Source organism: Vulpes lagopus, chromosome 16, assembly GCF_018345385.1.
Source record: "Vulpes lagopus strain Blue_001 chromosome 16, ASM1834538v1, whole genome shotgun sequence".
Taxonomy (NCBI): domain Eukaryota; kingdom Metazoa; phylum Chordata; class Mammalia; order Carnivora; family Canidae; genus Vulpes; species Vulpes lagopus.
The window spans coordinates 56,282,373-56,302,283 of NC_054839.1; the positions used below are offsets into that span (position 1 = coordinate 56,282,373).

General features: G+C 44.2%; 1 protein-coding gene across 2 annotated transcripts; it reads left to right on the forward strand.

The window, feature by feature from the left end:
* The first annotated feature begins 2,910 nt into the window (after nt 1-2,910).
* Nucleotides 2,911-13,930, forward strand: CBY2 (chibby family member 2). Of its 2 annotated transcripts, XM_041730919.1 has the most exons (3): nt 2,911-2,985; nt 3,296-3,376; nt 12,713-13,930. In XM_041730919.1, exons 1-3 carry the CDS (start codon nt 2,911-2,913, stop codon nt 13,928-13,930), a joined length of 1,374 nt encoding a protein of 457 aa, XP_041586853.1. The 2 variants fall into 2 exon arrangements, with proteins under 2 accessions (XP_041586853.1, XP_041586854.1); XM_041730920.1 differs by lacking the exon at nt 3,296-3,376.
* The last annotated feature ends 5,981 nt before the right edge of the window (nt 13,931-19,911 follow it).

Genomic DNA, 19,911 nt, shown 5'->3' on the forward strand with positions numbered 1-19,911 from the left:
AATGGACCCTCCTGCACCCTGAATTTTTCTCTGTGATTCATCATCCAGTAGTTGCAGGTGAGGAAAGCCTGAAGAGTCTTAGATGCATGCTTGCCCTTTCCTTTGGCTCTGCTCTACCTGTCTGTTTAGATTAGACACCCATGAGGCATGTCTACCTCCATTTCCTGTGTAGCGTCCACCAATTGTGGATGCTCATGGAACGTGGATGATTGATGACAGTGTTAATCTGAGTAATAACAGGCATTTTGGGTGCAATCTCAAGGAAGCTTCTCCGTACTGAGTCATGGGTACGTGTGTTTGGAGAGGGAAGGAGTCCAGCTAATAGGCAACTGTAGATGCCAGTACTAGGATGGCCCTGTTCCAAACGCTCTCCCTTAAAAACAAAAAAACCCTATCAATCCGGCAACCATAGAGCCTTTGCAGAAGCTGTAGTATCAAGACTTTTTTTTTAACAGCGCCAATTGTGTGTCAGCTGCTTGAGATTTTAAGTCAAAAGGAGCAAGACAATTTCGTAAAAGGGCTCTGAGGCAGTGAGTATTGAGAACTTGCTGAGTGTCAGCTTCTTTATGTATGTTATCTCAAATTACATATCATTTACTCCTTTTGGAGATGAGGAGACTGAACTTCTGAGAGGTGGGGTGACTTGCCCAAGTCACATGTGTAGAGACTGAATGTTTGTGTCTTTCCAAAATTCGTATGTTGAAGCCCTAATCCCCCATGTTATGATATTTGGAGGTTTGGCCTTTGGCGGGTAATTAGGTTTAGTGAAGTCTTGAGGGTGGGATTATAAGAGAGGGAGAGATCAGAACACTCTCTCTGTGAGGACACCGTGAGAAGGTAGCTGTCTGCAAGCCAGGAAGCAGTTCTCACCGGGAACCAAATCAGCTAACACCTTGATCTTGGACTTCCCAGCCTCAGAACTTGTGAGAAATAAGTATTTATTTTAATACTTAATAAATAAAAGATTTTATTTATTCATTTGAGAGAGAGAGAGAAAGAGAGCAAGCACAAGCAGAAGGGCAGAGGGAAAGGGAGAAGCAGACTCCCTGCTGAGCAGGGAGCCCAACATGGGGCTCATCCTGGGACCTGGAGATCATGACCTGAGCCAAAGGCAGAGGCTTAACCGCTTAACTGACTGAGCCACCCAGGTGCCCCAAGTATTTGTTGTTTAAGCTACTCAGTCTGTGGCATTTTGTTGTGATACACTGAGTTAAGACATGCTAAGACATACAGTAAGTAACTAATTCTTGGTCTCCAGATTTCCACACTGCTGATACTAATGTCCATGACCTGGTTATTTGCATCCTCATTTCTCCTCCTCCTCCTCCTTATTCTTTTTGAGATTTATTTATTTATTATTTATTATTTATTTGAGAGAGATGGAGACAGAATACTGGGGGCGGGGTGAGGGACAGAGGAAGAGGAAGAGAATCCCCCGCTGGTTCTGTGCTGAGCACGGAGCCAGACTTGGGGCTCAATCTCACAACCCTGAGATCACAACCTGAGCTGAAACCAAGAGTTGGATGCACCCCCAGGAAATGAGCACGGCTAGTTCCCTCTTTGTTTAGATTTCCTAGATCAGTGCCCAAGGGCGATGTACAGGTGCTTCTATGAGGTGCATCTATAAGGGAAAGCTGAACTGAGTTTTCCAACGGTGTGAGAGTTAATCACTAGAAACCCTTGGAGAAACAGAAAACAAGCTTTGACAGGGATGTGGAAAAACTGGAACCTTTGTGAGCTGTTGATGGGAATGTAAAAGGATGGCACAGCAGCTACGGGAAAACAATATGGAAATTCTTCAAAAAATTAAAAATAAAACTGTATATAATCCAGCAATCCCACTTCTGGGTATATATCCAAAAGAATTTAAAGCAGGATTTTATTATTCACAAGGAGTGCCCCCGAACACACCTGACTTTATGCTAATGAAGTGACCCTTGGTGGCCCCTAGATGGCTTCAGGATGGGCACTAGTTGCTAGAAGAATCAACTATGTGATTAGAGGTTGGGAACTTTCAAGTATTTCACCTCTCCACTTCTGGGAAATGGGGGATGGGGGGGGTGGGTTGGGCTGGAAATCTTTAATCACCAATGGCCAGTGATTTAATCAACCTCCACCAGGTAATGAAACCTCCATAAAAACCCTTAATAGGGTTAGGAGAGCTTCTGGGTTGGTGAACACATGGAGAAGCTGGGAGGATGGTATGACTTGTGAGGGTGTGGAAGCTCCATGTCCTTCTTCCTCTATACCTTGACTTAAGCATCTTCTACTTGGCTGTTTCTGAGCTGCATCTTTTATAACAAAGTAATTGTAAGTAAGGTGTTTTCCTGAGTTCTGTTAGCTATCCTAGCAAATTACAGAGGTGAGGAGGGGTTTGTAGGGCCCCCACCAATTCATAGCTGGTCATTCAGAAATACTGGTGGCCTGAGAGTTGTGACTGGTGTCTAAAGTCTGGTGTAGGCAGTCTTGTGGGACGGAGCCCTTTAACTTAGGTGACCTGACACCCACTCCAGGTAGATTGTCTAAGAATTGAATTGAATTATAGGACATACAGTTGGCTTCAGAGAATTGGAGAATTGGTTGGGTGTCAGAAAATATCTCAGGCTCCGTGGCTTCTCTTGGTCTGAAATGAGTTCAGTTTGGATTTCTCCCTTTTTGAGTGATACAACTCCAAGTAGAAGATGCTAGCTCTAGAGAGAAGGTAGGGCTTACAGCCCAGCCAGGCAGTGGGGATATGAATAGTAGCAAAGATGACCAAATAGGGGGCTAATGTTTGGGTTATTGTGTGTCACACTGACCCTGACCAGCCAGGTAGACATAACCAGGGTGACTCTTCCTGTCAGGTGCCTCATTCCCACCTGTGATGCTCAGAGAGACCATGAGCCCTGAAAAACACCATATTTTTTTGTGATGTCACCTCTGGAATGTTCTGAGTGTTTTGGTGACCAACTCCTACATAGGACCTATACCTGGCACCTAACATTGGTATGGCTTTTTACTTGAGATAGAAGTAATAACCTTAGAAAAGGTATTAGGTATGGGTATCTCTGCTCCAAAGACTTTTTGGAAGGTTTTTAACACCAACTATAAAATCTGTCTTAATTTCTGTCTAGAGATTGATAAGCATCTTTTCAGATACTATCATCACATTGTTTCAGACTCAGATTTTCATAATGTACATAGTTGACAAGAGGGGATAAGTGAATAGAAAGTCATCTGTTTTTCAGATTGAGCAATTGAAGCTCAGAGGATGGGCTGGGAAGCAGAAATCGTTTTATTTTCTCTTTTCCCACAGCACTCGAGGCCAAATATTACAAGAAAAAGAGATACCAGATCTGAAAGCCTAGAAATTCCAATCAATGTGGTTCTGCCTCAGGTAGGGATAATCACAGAAGGGTGCAACTTCCTTGTAGCCGGAATAACCCTCCTCTTTCAAGACTGTAGCAAGATATTGTAGAATGAACAGGGTAGTCAGGACCTCTAGTTGCCAACTAGCTGTGTGCCAAGGGGAATTCACTTAGCTACTCTGGGTCTTCAGTTTGTCATCCCTCAAATGAGGAAGGTGGGTTCGGTGACCTGGTAAGACCTCTCAGCCCTCATAATGCTTACAGTTTCTATGACACTCTGAAGTAAGCCACATTCTTCCCAGACTTCAGTGTTTTGGTGCTTGCTATTGTACAGCCATTCCAGATTTCTGGGAGAGAATTAGAACTGAGACTTGGAACCAAATGCATATGACTGAATCCATGAGTAGAAAGCCCAGGACGTGGACCAAGAGGTACAGGGTGATTTGGAGGAGCCAAGGGAATTGAGGCCTGCTGGATACAAAGATAGAGTGGAAGGGGAACTCAGAAAGGAGGCCCGTAAATGGATGAAGTCTTGACAGTCTGGAGAGTCTCAGGTATTGTCCTGCTAAGCAGCAGTTTCCTTGGTGGGGTTCTCCTGACTGGATTGTTTCTCCTGCTGCTATGTCACAAAGGGGCAGCCTTGCTTCTCCAGAGTCACCTAAGGCACTGTTGGAAGATCATGGCTGTGCAACCAGAGGGGCTGAAATGTAGGCTGGAGGAATCCAATGCAGAGGTAACTACCTGAAAGCGAGGTACAGGGTGTGTAGGAACAGGATCGAGTACCAGTGGGCATCCTATATATATACTTATTTATTTATAGTAACATATTTAATATATAATTACATATATAATATATAACTACATAATTATATCTAGTACACATAACAAAATGATATATACATGTTTTCTAAAGCCGTATCTTAAGGATTTTGCGAAGAACAAGATTACAAAGAAGACCTCTGTCATTCTTTCAATAGGTGGAGATAATTGTAACAGTCTGGGCAAATATATTCAGTAGGAGGGAAAGACAGGACAAAAGAACATTCTGGCTCTTTGTTTTCCCATTATCCTTATAACTTTGTAGTGAGTAGCCACTTCATCAGTTTCAGCTCATGAAGCCTAGACTATAAGCTACTTTGTCCTGATCATTAGACAGGATGGCTTGCCCACAGGGTTCCTACAGCTCAAGGAACCTTGCTTTAGGTCTGATTCTTTCCACTGAAATGCCATGTAATTCTGCTGGCCACTACTCCCCTGAGGGTGGGTGTTGTGCCTTTGGTTTGTTCACAGCCTCACTAAGGGACAGGAAGAGGGTGCCAACCTGAGGGTGAGGTTGGGGATAGGGGCAAGAATAGGATTTTTTTTTTTTAAGATTTTATTTATTTGTGAAGGGTGGGGGCAAAGATATAGACAACGGGAAAAGCAGGCTCCCCACAAGGAGCCTGATGTGGGTGGGACTCAATCCCAGGCCCCCCGGGATCATGACCTGAGCCAAAGGCAGATTCTCAACCACTGAGCCACCCAGGTGCCCCAGGAATAGGATTTGAAATAGTGGTCATGTGATAAAGAGATTGGAAAAAGTCTTCTGTCTATACCTAGTACAACTCTTCCCGCATAGGTCCCAGAGATAGGCCAGCCTGAAGGAGGAGAGAAGGTGAACAGAACCTGGGGGGTGGTTTAAGAAGGCTCAAGCTTGTTCTGGGGCCATTCACTTCCTGCACTGCAGGACTTGGTGCTGCTGTTGTGGTTTTGGAGGGCACGGAGGGCACGGAATGTATACCCCTCATGGGCAGATGTGGCCTCATGGGTATACCTGCCAGGGAGACCCAAGTCATACACCAAGTTTCAGACACCTGCCAGGATGCTCTAGGCTGAAACTGTGAGGGAGGGGTGTGGGTGTCTATAAATTTAGATTATCTGGACTGTGCCACCACCAGGACTGTGAAGGGACCAGTGTACTCATTAGACCTCCCCAAATGAAATTGTGCATGACTCAGGGGAAAGTGAGCTGGTTAACAAGGGGAGGAAAAAATAGTGACTGAGCACTGGTTTGGTCATGTGGCAGGCACTGGGCAATGCTAGTGTGAGGTAGGGATTGTATAGGCCTGGGAAACTTGAGCCCCAGCAGCCCCTCCAGTAATGGCAGAGCTAGATAGGGGGTTGAAAGCAGGCCAGTGTCCACTCTCTCCACTACACCACAAGCTAGGCCTATGCCACCTGGTGGGGCCAGGTCACATCTTAGCTCTCTCTGTTCTCTTCTCTTGCCTTTAGGAAATAGCACCTCCTCTGTGGGCACGTTAACTGCCTGCCTCTAAGTTCCTTGTGTGGATTTGTCACATGCTGCTTTATTCTGGGACGCAGCCCATCCGTTTTTATGTCTCCAGAAAGTGCCTCTGGCTTCTCAGCTCCCAGTTATGCTGGGCATTTGGGCTTTTCAGTTACACTGCAAATGCATGTGGTTCACTATTTGTTATCACCCTTAGGTCTTTTCAGGTCTTATCGCTTTCCAGTTTTTCTTCTCACATTAAATATTTGTGGTTTTGGATCTATTTCCCAACAGTGCATTAACTTGCCAGCCATCACTGTTATTTCTTGCCCAAGCTAGCCGACCTGGTTCCTTCTGCGCATGACCATCCCATTCTCACAGGCTTCCTTATTTCCCTGATGAGTGCTCTGGGTGACTTCTCATGAAGGGATTGTTTATAGCTAGATCATTAGCAAAGGGTCTATACCAGATCAGAATGAGCTCCAACAGCACCTTCCAGTGCTCTATGGAGGACTCTTGTTCTCACTCTCCTTTGTTTGGGCTTCTTCAAGAATAAGAAGCTATGGAATCTGCTGACAATCCCCATATCTCTCCCAATTTGGGAGAAAGATTCCAGGAGATTCTGTGTTAAACAGTTACCTGAAACTATCACATATAGTGACATTTTTATCCTTATTGCTGTTAATTTTATAATTCTCTCAAAATCATTCACATTGACCTGTGAATGACCCTCTTACCTGTTAGCATTTATTAAAACCAACGTTGGCTGTATCATGGTGCTAGGCAGCTGAGTTAATTTAACATTAGGAAAATGAGACTCAGCCTTGTCCCTCCATCTGAAAATTAGTAGCATACCGGGCTTTTCCTCTCAGCATCCTGGGGCCTCAGCTCCACATGCCTGAATAGTACCTCACATGGCTAATGTTCTCTGATTGTAACCCTCAGGAATGTTGGGAGAGTAGGTGTTTACAGAAAACTTGGTCAGCAGGTTTGGAGTCTACTGGGGCATTTGGACATCTCTTCTAGTGTGTGGTAGCCATAGTTTTCCAGGAGTGGAGAGAACTGTAGAGCATGTCAGCTAAGCCTGCCTACTCCATCCTGGAAGGTCCCATTGAGAGAGTCCTGTTCCTTAGAAACTCCACAGTATCAGTAAGAGACCTTGGTCTTATCACCTCCCCTTTGTTCTCGCCCACCCCCTTCCCATTGGCCATTCTTCCTCCATGCTCTCTATTTGCCACAAGTTCAATAGACAAAGGCACTTGGTAGTTGGTGGTTTCAAGCAATTCCCTTGCAGGACCACTTGTACTTAAAAAGGAGATGCCAGGGAGAGGGCCAGGCCTTATGCTAAGGAGGGATTCCCATCCACAGGTGGGATTCGGGCTCTGGGAGGGAAATGTCTGTGCCCAAGCCCCTTTCTGGATCCCTGGCACTAATGCATCTTAGGTTACAACAGTGAACACGGCACTCCTGAGGAAGAGTCTCTTGGTTGTCCTCCTAACAAGGTGATGGAAAGGTATAATGAACCCATGACCAATGGTGACATATTCTCCTTTCACTTTTGGACTGTGAAACAAACTCCCTAAAAGAAATAGGGCAGATGTTAGTAGGGTTGTTTGTGGATGGTTATACAGGTTGTGCACTGCAACAGCAGTTGTGACTGGCACCCTCTAAAATTGGTTATTTTGTTTTGATTTTTTTTTTTAAAGATTCTATTTATTTATTCATGAGAGACACAGAGAGATAAAGAGGCAGAGACACAGGCAGAGGGAGAAGCAGGCTCCATGCAGGGAGCCTGACGCAGGATTCGATCCTGGGACTTCAGGACCACGTCCTGGGCTGAAGGCAGGAGCTAAACCACTGAGCCACCCAGGGATCCCCTAAAGTTGGTTATTTGTACAAACATATAGGGTGGCTCTGAATCATGTTAGCCTCTACATTTTCTAGATATGGAAATGTAGGCACAGAAATGAAATGTTTTTGTAAAGGTCACGCACTCATACAGCGTAAAGCTAGGACTCTTTTTGGATTTTATGATGCCTGGTCCCTTGACCCCCATATTGTACAGCCTACGTTATTGCCTACTGCTCTTTGACTTCCCTCATTTGCACCAAGCAGTAATTGGTGCTACTCACTGAATTTTCAAATTGACCAGAAGTTCACTGAAGGCAGGGTCTGAGACCAGGTGCCAAATTAATGTTAGTTGATTCATCAACACAAATGTGGAGCAAGAATTGGTGCAAGAATATTCAGAGTAGAAACAGATTTAGGGTGGGAAGTTTTTACAAGGCCAGGAAGGAGCCTTTCTTTAAGGACTGTGTCCAGCTAGGTCTGACTGGAACTGGGGAAAGAAAGAATTTATCTAGTCTTAACATTTTTTCTTGTCTTTAATCATGATTCCTGGAGTCTCTGAAATGTCTTGCCTGGATATTTGGTATTTTTCCTTATAAATCTCACTTTCAGAAGAAGGTACTGATTTACTTTAACCTCATCTTGATACTACTCATAGGATTTTGGGTTTGATAAAACAGGTATGTTCTTCTAATAATCATGAAAATAAATCCATGACTGCTAAAGAATTTTTAAATGTTTTTGTGTTCTGTCTAAGACACTAGGCTAACGAGGCAACACTGGACTTGACCTCCTTGATCCTGTCTGGCAATTGGAGGGAAGATACAAGACTAGTCGTGAAAGGGGAATTAGGTTCTGGGGAAGGAAGTAAAGAGGGGACCTATTAGCCTGTCAACATTTTCTGGATCGGGTGTTGTGGGCATGTAACAGAGAAGGCATAGAGTCTGTGTGGAAGCATTGGCCATTTAAAGGAAGGGGGCAAGATGTTAAGGATGGTAAAGAGGGCAGCTGAGGCCATAGTGGTGCCCATTTATAAACATGAGTCCACTAGACCAGAGAATGTTAGACCAAGAAGACATTTAGAGATCATGTTACCGACCCTTCATTATACAGATGTGGAAACCAAGGTCAGAGGGTGAGAGGATGTGACCAAGGTCACCTGATGGCATGTGTAAGGATACGAGTCCAAATATCCAGATTGTTGATAGCTAGGGAGGGATCTGTCATCCACATGGTAAGGTTTTAGTTAGTGCATTTCTGCTGAGAGGACAGTTGAAAACTCCTCGGGTACCCAAAGCAGAATAAAGGCAGCTGGATATGATGAGTTAAAGACCATCATGAATACTCTGAGCAGTAATAAACAGTAGAAAGCATTAGTGATTTATCTTTGGATGTTCAATTGGATCAAGGTGTGTGCATCTCTCATTGAAATGAAATAATTATAATTATCAAATAGAAATAAGAAAATTGGGGGAATTAGAACATTGACTCAGTATTTGCCCATATTAAGTGATCATTGTTAATGGTATTGACGATTTGTCAAAAGAATACATATTAATGTATTTATGGGTAAAATAACACGATGTCTATACACTTTGCTTTAAAACAATGCAATGGGTGGGGAGTGGTGGTGGAGTTGGGTGGACGTACAGTTGAAATATGTGAGTGGCCTGGACTTGGTAACTGCGGAAGCTGGGTGAGGGGTACATGGATGTTTAATGGACTCTTCTCTCTCTTTTTGTGTTTGTTTGAAGTTTTCCATAGTACAAACTTAACAAAACTATCTTCACCCCCTAACTACTACAAGTCCTTTGAGAAATCCATGGTGATTTCCTGTGTGCGTGATTCACACATTGTAAGTTCAGGCAGCCAGGACTGGGTTTGTGACATTAGTGAGTGAACTCACACTGATAATTTCACTTAGATTCTGAGTTTGTTTCTCTGTCTGCAAAATGGGAATAATAATAACAACATTAAGTCAGTATGGCGAGGGTTAAATTAATTCTGTGGGCATAATGCTCAGCTTAAGGCCTGGGATGAAATTGGAGCTCAATATTTGTTTCCCTCTTCCTTTTTCTTTTCAAGATTGGGATACACACTGTTGACTAAAGCCATTATTTCCATGGTAATGTTTTCTAGAATGAGATCCTGCTGTGGGGGGGCCCCACATTGGATGGAGAGGTCCTCTCATGATCCACTCCTTAGTGACTATGGTGAATCTTCCCTGAAATCTGGGACCCAGGGACTTTAAATGGGCTGGGCTGCCCACAGTGAGGTTCAGTCTGGTCATAGGTTCAGCCACAAGAGCCAATGTGCTTTCCTAATTGAGAAATATGAAAACCATGGAGGCTGGATTTATTTAAAGTAAGTTCGTTCTGATTGCAGAATGTTCTTTTACCCTCACTATCTAGAAGATTAAACACATCCTTATAAAGTTAATGACATGTGCTTATTGCAAAGTTAATAGCATAGAACTGTGACTTCTATTTATCTAGCTCTTTGGGTCTTAAAGAATCCTAGCCAACATGATACACCGTGCAAATTATATTTCTCTCTATACCCATATACCTAATGCAGACAATGTGACTTGTTTTCTATCTTCTCTATCTGTAAAATTGTGAAAATAACTAAGAAATGAGGAATTGATATTTGGAGAACATTGCAATATACTTAAGATGAAATGCTTTTTGTGTGTATTTAGAAATAGCTATCATGGTCTTATTTTTATTTAAATTCATTGCTGCAATTGTTGCCTCTTCTCCAGGACACATTCCACCTGTTCACCACCTTCTGAATACACCTCAGAATTCTTCCATTAGCAAATTATACATTTCTTGATTACAATACCTTACATTTCCATGGCACCTGGCAGTTTTCAAAACACTTTTGCAATCGTTGTCTCATTCAATCTTTACAACAGTGTGGTGAACCAAACAGGGCATGTGTTTTTATTTCCATTTTACAGTATATTTCATTGACATTAAATGTTAGAAGGTGTCTTTAAAAAAAGATCTATTTATTTTAGAGAAAAAGAGAGTGCATGTTGTACGAGTGGGGGCAGGGGGAGAGAATCTTCAAGCAGACTCTCTGCTGAGCATGGAGCCTAAGGTGGGGCTTGATCCCACAACACCTGAGATCACGACCCATGAGATCATGATCTGAGTCAAAACCAAGAGCTGGATGCTCAACCAACTCAGCCACCAGGCACCCCTTGAAGGTGCCTTTAAGATCAGGGAGTCTGGCTTTCTCTTTTTTACTAGTAAAATGTTTGGGTCTCAGACAGGGTAAAAGTTTCTAGTTTCATACTGCCCATCAGCGACAGAATGAGGATGAGAATTCTTATGACCCCCAGTCTTGATACCTCAGCCTTTAACCCTGGTGTAACCTCCAACTAGGCAGACTGCACATTCCAGCTGACTCAGAACTGTCCTGATCACCTGTAGCCAGAATTGCTTGAGGGAGCTGATTGGAAATGCAGATTCCTGGAGCATAATCCATCCTAAGTGAATCAGTCTTACAAGTAGGGAACTCCGAAATCTGCATTTAAGGGGTGCCTGGGTGGCTTAGTCAGTTAAGCATCTGCCTTTGGTCCAGGTCATGATCCTGGAGTACCAGGATCTAGCCTCATGTGGGATTCCCTGCTCAGGGGGGAGTCTGCTTTTCCCCCTCCTTCTGACCTTCTCTCTCTACTCATGCTCGCTCCTTCCCTCTCAAAACTAAATAAATAAATTTTAAAAATAAGTCTGAATTTTAAACACACTCAGCTGATTATTCTAAAATGGAAAGTATAAGAGCTACTAGCTTATTGGATTTAAGCTCTGTGGCTCTGATCCTCATTATATATATATATAATGGTCTTGAGATGTATGGGCCACCATCATGAATTCCTCTCTATGAATTCCTTGGTATTCTTTGCTGTCCTCATTATCAACAACTGTGTTGAACCATCAGAGCTCAGTGATATGTCCGTGATGGTACCCTTCTTTTCCAAAATTACCAGCTGGACTCTGCTTTGAGCCTAACACTCTGTTGGTGGATTTGAAAGGGGCTGCTGGAAGGACAGACCTCAGGGTTGCTAAGAGTGAAGGACAAGCCTGAATGGGACAAGGGAGCAGGCTCTGCTAATGGACAGCACCACCATTTCAGACACAGTGATTTGGGTGTCTCTTGGGGAGATTCATGCTGCTTCTCTGCCTGTGCCTGTTATGGGTCCATATCTGCAGCTGGGGTTGATTGAGAAGAGTGTTTATTCCTCGTCTAAGGTGACAGAAGTGTGCCAGAGCCCATGTTTCATGCTTTCATACATAATCTTTTTTAATCCTAAAAATATCTCTGTGAGGCAAAGCAGTTGATGTAGTTATCCCAAGTTGAAAATGTAGAAACTGAAACTCAAATAACTTGCCATATCCTTGTAACTGATAAAATAGTGGGGCCTGAAATCAAAATATTTGTTGACTCCAAATCAATGCTTTCAACCTGTAAAATACATATGCAGTTGCCATTAGTCATGGATTCCCTATGTGTGTATTTGCCCACTCACTGAAATCTGTAACCACCCAGTCAATACCTGTGGCACTTTGGTGGTCATTTACAGACATGCACAGAGTGATGAGAAATTTAAGTCACCTGATGTGCACATTCTAGCTAAGAAGCCTTGTTTCTGCTTTCATACTGTAGAATAGGGTCCTTCTTACAGTTTATTTGTGCTTTTCTTGGGGTGATTTCATGATTTCAAATGGCCCCCAAGTATATTGAAGGTCTGTCCAGTGTTCCTAAATGGAAGAAGGTGTGATGTGCCTTATAGAGAAAAAACATGGGTTAGATAAGCTTTGTTCAGGCATGAGAGACAGTGCTGTTGGCTGTAAGTTCAATGTGAATGAATTCATAATGTATACTAAGTAAGATGTCTTTCAACAGAAATACATATAAATACAAAGTTATGTATTGATTGACAAAACCGTGGCTGAAGGCTGTCAGGAACCTAACCCTACATTTCTCCTAGGAGCAGTGGTTTGGTATTTGTGATTTAGTCTTTGCAGTTAATTTTACAAAACAGAGCTGCTGTGAAGAATGAGGATCAATTGTATTTTCTCATGAGGACTCCCAAGAGACCAAACAAAAGTGTCCTCTGTGACCATACTGGACTATCAAACTGAGTTAATTGTGGGTTATCTTGGCCTCTTATCGGATCAGCAAGCTTGGGTATGTTAGCTCCTTGACTAACTCTGGGCTTCTCTGTTCTCTCCCACAGAGGGGCACAGCCGAGCCTTTCCTGAGGCTCCACAATTTGTACCCCACCCCACGCTGTGCCAGGCAGGCTGCCCTGCCCAGGCTGAGCCGCAGAGTGGTCAGCCAGCACTCCTACCCGCTGAATCGCTTCTCCTCTGTGCCCTTGGACCCCATGGAGCGCCCCACTTCCCAGGCAGACCTCGAGCTGGATTACAACCCTCCTCGGGTGCAGCTCAGCGATGAAATGTTTGTCTTCCAGGATGGGCGGTGGGTGAACGAAAACTGCCGCCTCCAGTCCCCGTACTTCTCTCCATCCTCCTCTTTCCACCATAAGCTGCACCACAAGAGGCTGGCCAAGGAGTACCTGCTGCAGGAGGAGAACAAGGCCCTTCGGGAGGAGAACAAGGCCCTGCGGGAGGAGAACAGGACCCTCCGGAAAGAGAACAAGATCCTGCAGGTCTTCTGGGAGGAGCACAAGGCCACACTGGGCCATGATGAGAGCAGGGCATCCTCGCCACTGCTGCACAAGGACAATGTGGCCCTGGAGGTGGTGAAGAAGGACACAGCCTTGCAGATGCACCGCAGCAAGGAGAACAGCACCCTTCAGCTCCTCAGGGAAGAGAACAGGGCCCTGCAGCAGCTGTTGGAGCAGAGGAAGGCCTACTGGGTGCAGACGGAGGAGAAGGTAGGCCCCGGGGAGGAAAACAAGACAGCCCCCTTGCCTCATGAGGAGGCCCATGTGCCTGGGCTGCTGCCAGACCAGAGCACAGGCCTCTCCTCACCTTTTGAGGAGTCCAAGGGGCCGTCGACCCCCCAGGAGGACTCCAAGACACTCCGGGTCCTACGCCAGATGGTCGGTAACCTGTCTGGGTCTTCTGGGGATGAAGAGATGAAAGCCGGCTCGGGCCTGCCGGATGGAAGCCAGTCCTTGGAGCTACTGAGAGAGATGAACCAGGTGCTGCAGGCCCTGCGGGAGGAGAACCAGAACCTGCAAATCCTCCGGGAAGAGAACCGCCTCCTGCAGGAGGAGAACAGGGCCCTTCACGTGCTTCGCGAGAAGCACAGAATCTTCCAGGAGGAGAACAAGGCCCTGTGGGAGAACAACAAGCTGAAGCTGCAGCAGAAGCTGGTCATCGACACGGTGACTGAGGTCACTGCCCGAATGGAGATGCTCATTGAGGAGCTCTACGCCTTCATGCCTGCCAAGAACAAGGACCCCAAGAAGCCCAGCAGAGTCTGAGGCCTCCAAGGAGCACTGGGCACGGAAACTCGGCCAAAGAAAACTTCCTGCCTTCCACTTGTCTCCTGGTCTTCAGCCACCAGTGTGTGCCTGCTGAGGAGCAGAATTACCACCTTCCTAAACGCGGGGAAGTAATAAAGGCATGAGAAGGCTAGGGCCAGTTAACATCAGTGTGCTGCTCTGGCTTCTTTTTCCTTCTGGTAGTTTTTGGGTTCACAGCAAAATGGAACAGATAGTGCAGAGAGTTCCCATAGATTCCCCACCCTCAAGCATGCTTGGCCTTTGGGTTGTCCACATCCCCAACAGGGTGGGGCAGTGTCACGACTGCCGAGCCTACAGTGGCACCCCATGATCACCCAGAGTTTGTGGTTTCAATTGTAGTTCACTCTCAGTATCGTACATTCCACGGGTTTGGACAAACGGATAATGACACATACCCACTGTTAATAGTATGAGAGTATTCACACTTCCCTAAAAATCCTTTGTGCTCTGTGTTTTCACCCTGCCCTTCTAACCCCCTGGCAACCACTGAGCTTTTTACTGTGTCCACTGTTTTGCTTTTTCCAGATGTTGTATACTGAAAACATATAGTATGGAGCCTTTCAGGTTGGTTCTTTCACTTAGCTGTATGTGTATAAGTTTCCTCCATGTCTTTTCATGGCTTGATAGTTCATTTCTTTTTAGTGCTGAGTAATATTCCACCGTGTGGCTGTACCACTGTTTATCCATTCAACCTGCGGGAGGACATCTTGGTCACTTCCGAGTTTAGGCACTTATGAATCTGTCTTCTTCTGTCCCCCACCCCCCAGCCTTTTCCTTCATTATTGTCTGTTTTTCCTCTTTCATTTCATTATTTTCCTCCTTTCCCCCCTACTCCTGTCTGCTCTCTCCTGTTTTTTTCTTTCATCGTCTTCCATTTCTGAAGCTATGGCATGAAGGATGGCCTGTAGGAGAAGAGGTCACTCTAGGCCAGGGCTTTTCAGTTGCAATGCTATTGACAAAGATCTTTGTGATGGGGGGTTCTCCTGCATGTTGGATGTTGATCAGCATCCCTGGCCTTTGTCCACTGGATGCAAGTAAACAACTCCCAGCTGTAACAACCAAGGGTGTCTCCAGATACTGCCAGATTTCCCTACCCCCAACATTGCTCTAAGTTTCTCAGAGTAGATTCTTTGAAACACTAGTCCTTGACATGCTCTGAGAAAATGGAAGTTTCCATGGGGAGAAATGCTGTCACAATCCTCTCTCACAGACTTATAATCAAACTTAAAAAATCTGAGAAGTCCTGCAATGAAGAAATCTGCTTAACTTTGGTAAGCTGAGAATAGCCCAATTTTATTTGACCTCAAAATCTCTTTTTATGTGACCCTGCTGTTCACCCAATGTGGAAAGGAGTGCCTGTGCTCTCCCCAACTTGAGGCTCACCACCTTATTCCCTGGGTGCCCTCTACTTACTCATGGTTCACATTTCCCAGTTGGAGGTAAGTGATGGGGTAAATGGCTCCCAGGCTTACTGGAGGGAGGCACAGAGGCTCAAAATTCAGTGTCCTGGGCTTTGATTCTAGGACAGAGTATAGAACCAAGAGGTTGAAAGGAACACTTGGGTGACTCTAGAGGGAGTTAGGTTGAGGTTCCCAAATTTTACTATATAGTGGAGCCACCTCAAGGGCTTTGAAAAAAACTGCTGCAGCTAAAACTGTGTTCCTTTCAGCAAATAGGATTTTGAGCCTCCGAGTTGTTTGCAGCACTTCAAGAATGTTGGTATTTGGAGCAGCCCATCCCTTCCTCATTCATATGCAAATCTTCTCCAACCTGAGGTCTCCTCAGTTTCTCTGGGTAGATAGTTCTTTCCAAATTCCTTACTTTTTATATTTAAAAGTTCGCCAGGTATTCCAATCTGCTACAAAATTGAGGGATTAGATTAGTGGTCCTTGAGCTAAACGGATTCTCAGTATCCTATTCCACTCACTAGCAATGGGTCTTCAGGAGAAGACATGTGAGGGAAAGGAGGAGTTTTATCCACTTTGTTGATGGGAAACTGTTGTGACAGATGTGAGTGAGAGACTGGAATATCCTCACTCCTAACCCATTGCTCATGCTGGCTAGATTTCTGAGCCTTGGGTAACCTCCAGAAGGTGAGTAAAAGGCAGTTGCCCAGCACTTTGCACTTGGTGTGACCCCCATGATCCTCGGTACATGTGTGGCAGACATTACCGTTTCTTCTGCAGCTTTAGGAACTGGAATGCCAGGGATTCGGCAGAGGTTAGCCCGCTAATAAGAGCCAAGCAGGGACTTCAACACAGACCTCATGGCTGCAGATCTCAAACTCCTAGTAGATCATGTTGCTAAGTAAGCCTGGCCTCCGAAAATTAAGTTTAAAGATGTTTTTTGTGCCTATTTTCCAGATTTGGGAAGTTGTTGAGTCTTACCCAAAATAGTGTCTGAGATTCCAAATGAAGGAAGACAAGGATAGTATTTTCTCTTACCAATTAGTGACTACACATCTATTCTATACACAGGAGCAGAGGGGACTGATGTGCATATAGAAGCTCAGTAATTCATCCCCTTGTTGCCACCCAAATTTGATAAATAGGAAGTTGTTGCTAATGGGCCTCTGGCCCTTGGGAGTTGTTTTTTTCCTCCATTTGGTAAATGCATCATGCAGGGCATCATGATATGCCATATGTTTAAGTCAATATGATAACCCCAGGGTGTAGGATTTTTTTCTTTTTCTTCTTTTTTTTTTTTTTTGGATGAAATCAAATTGATTTCTGTGACTCCAGACAACGGGAAGACAAAAGGCAGACTCTCCCTATGTGTGTATGTTACAAATATTTAACTTGGATTAATCTACATAACAGCAGGTGGGGGCTTCTTGCCAGCTGAGGGAGCTCAGAGGACTTAATACTACTTAACTATGTCAACTTTCTCTGTCAAGCAGAATCTAAATGGGTGAAAAATTAGCAAGAAAAGCCATAAAATGACATTTTTATGGAGTGGGGAAGATTTACTTCAAAACAATGTTTCATTGTATGGTGCAATCTGTCACAGATTAGCTAACATTTGGTGGGAGCTAACTTATTGTAGAACACAGTGAATTTCGTTCTTCAGGGAGCACTTCTTTAAACATCTTCGCTCCTTTTTCCACTCTTTTTGCCTCCTTGGGTCCCTCACTAATGGCTGAGTCTGTTTTCTCTTTGTAGGGATGATTTTGGCTTGAGCCTCTAGGGTTTGGCTTTAGAGAGCTAAGCATTATCCCTCTCCCATTTGGCTCTTGGCATGGCTAACTGGCACTCTTGGTTGCTGGGGTCAACTGAATCTTCCTACTGAATTGGCTGAATCCTATCCGTAGGCCTGTGTAGGGCCCATGAGTTAAGGGTCAGGTCAAATAGAGAAGAATATTCACAACCTAAAACAACTAGCTAGTTAATGGGAACTAAAGTTCCCCAGAATTAGTTTAGGGAAGGAATTCCAGTAGGAAAATCACCTATGTAAGAACAGGCATTCTGAGTGTAGCAGAGTATGCCAATGAGAGGAACCAGAATCAAAACAACTCTGAAGAAAATCTTCTTGCTTTTGTATACTCAGATTCTATTCTTGAACTCTCCCTTTTTCTAAGGACTTTTCATAATATAGAGTGACCTCAGTCTGCACGTGGTGAATGCTTGGCAGAGTCCAGTGTGACTTTGGGCAGCATGGGGAGTGGCTGAGAGGAGGGCATGCTGGGGCAAGGTTCTGATGGAGGAAGGTGGAGACCCTAAGTCCTCAACTAACCAGTTTATTGATTGAATTTGATTGAATTTTTGAATCCTTGGATTGAATTTTTGATTCATCAGATGGGAAATGGCTCTTACTAAAAGGCCAGGTCATTTTCAGATCTGAAACTACCAACAGCAGTTGCTGAAAACCATGTTCTCTCCAGTGAATGAGATTTTGAGCTGTTGTGTTATTTGCTGTGCACAGAATGTTTGTGTTTGTAGCTGCCCACCCCCTTCCTCATTCACATGCAAGTCTCCTCCAGTCTGAGCTCTTATCAGTTTCTCTGGGTAAATAGTTCTTCCAAATTCCTTAACCCTCTTTGTTCACTCAAACAGTGGCCTTTGTAACCAAGAACAAAGTTAGGAGCAGGTGACAGATTATTTTTAATGCTGTCAAGACAAGTGGCTGTTTAATTTTTGACATTTTCTCTCTCTAAGCCTGCCTTTATTCTTTGCAGATATGTTGACTCAGAGCCCTCCATCAGAATTCCTCTCACCATGGCAAGACTGAGTCCAAATCTTTTTCAGAAACTGGTTAGTCATCACTCAGGAACACTGTGGAACAGAGTAGAATTGCCAGGTTGTAAGTTACTTTTTGTGGCCTGATGATTGGGGCATCCTCACCTTTTCCCTCTCCTTCACTCATTCGATCCATTACCAGGTCCTGTTGATCCTACCTCCTAAACAGCTCTTGGATTCTTATACTTCCCTCAATTTCCATGAGCAAGACCCTAGTCCTGGCTACCGTCATCTTTTGGGTGACCGCTCCAACTCTGCATTCATCTCCTGATCTGCATGGTTACCTTCAGCCCATTCTCCATGTTTCAGTCAGACTGATTTTCTTAAATGTGTGGATGCTTTCCCACTATTTTCTTATTTAAAATGCATCACTAGCTTTCCAAGGTCTTTAGGATAAAATAAAACTTTACTGTTTACTGTGGGTCTCTGACTTGAGTGCAGCTACTACTTTATATTCTTCTGGCCTTCTCAATTCTGTTACATATCACTGTTTCTCAGGGTCCTTACTGGGCTCCTTTGGAATTAATACAATTTAACCAAATGGCCTCTTTGTCTCTTGGAGATTATACTCAGAGAGATCCCTTCTCCTGGGAAGGGCTAGCAGAGCTCTAGGGAAGATGTACTTGGCCTAGTGAGGAAGGATGGGGACATCTGTGTTTCCAGGTAGTTGGAAGTAATCTCTGGTCATGATTGGGCTATTGGGTGTTAGAGCCCAGGAGCTTCCCATCTTGCCATGTCTTTAGTGAAGATCATCTACTCTGAAGAGCTCTGCACTAGCAGTGTGGAATTCAGAGTCAGGCTTCTGAGTACATATCAAAGCTTCACCACTCACTATGAGACTTCAGGCAAGACGCCTTTTTATCATGGTTCCCTTTTCTACTGAAAACAAGTGGCACCTGCTTATCTCACTTAGCTGTTGTTGCATCTAAACCCATCCCAAAACTTAATGGCTTCTAACCATGTATTCAGTTGGGCTGGATTCAACCAGGCAGTTCTGGTCATGGCTGGACCTGCTCAACCTATTGTTGGTTAGCTGGCAGGTTGTTAAGTGGTGGCTCTGCTTCCAGTGGTTGGATGACAGGGCCCATTAGCTCTCCTTCATGTGGTCTCTCATCCGCATGCTAGTTGCCCCAAGCTTAGTCCCATGGCAGAGGCAAGGGTTCAAGAGGAAGAAATAAAGCAGTAGGCAAGGTGTCTTGAAATCTAGGCTGGAACTGGTCTGTCCTTACTTCTGTTGACCACATTCTATAGGCAAAAGCAAGTCATGAGGCCAGGTCAGATTTCGAGGGATGTGAAATGCATCCCAGCTCCTCATGGATATAGGGCATCCATTAATTAGGACCATCAATACACTTAATCCATCATACTACCTTATAGGTTGTTGTGAGGATTAGGTAAAAAAAATACATAGAAAGTGCTTAGAACTGAGACTAGTATACTGTAAACACTCAAGAAGTTTTATCCACTTTCATCATGGTTCATTTTTATGTGTGTCTAAAAAATTACAGAATTTAGAATAATTCATAGAAAACTTCAAAGATTTTTGAAAAAAATTTTAGTGTATTTAGCTACAATAATTTTTTATGGTATTGGAAGGCTGTCTAAAGTTGGCATCTGAGCTGCTTATTATGCTCTTAAACACAGATTTAGTGTGAGGATTGAATAAATTAATGTGCCCAAAATGATTAACTCAGCATCTGGAAT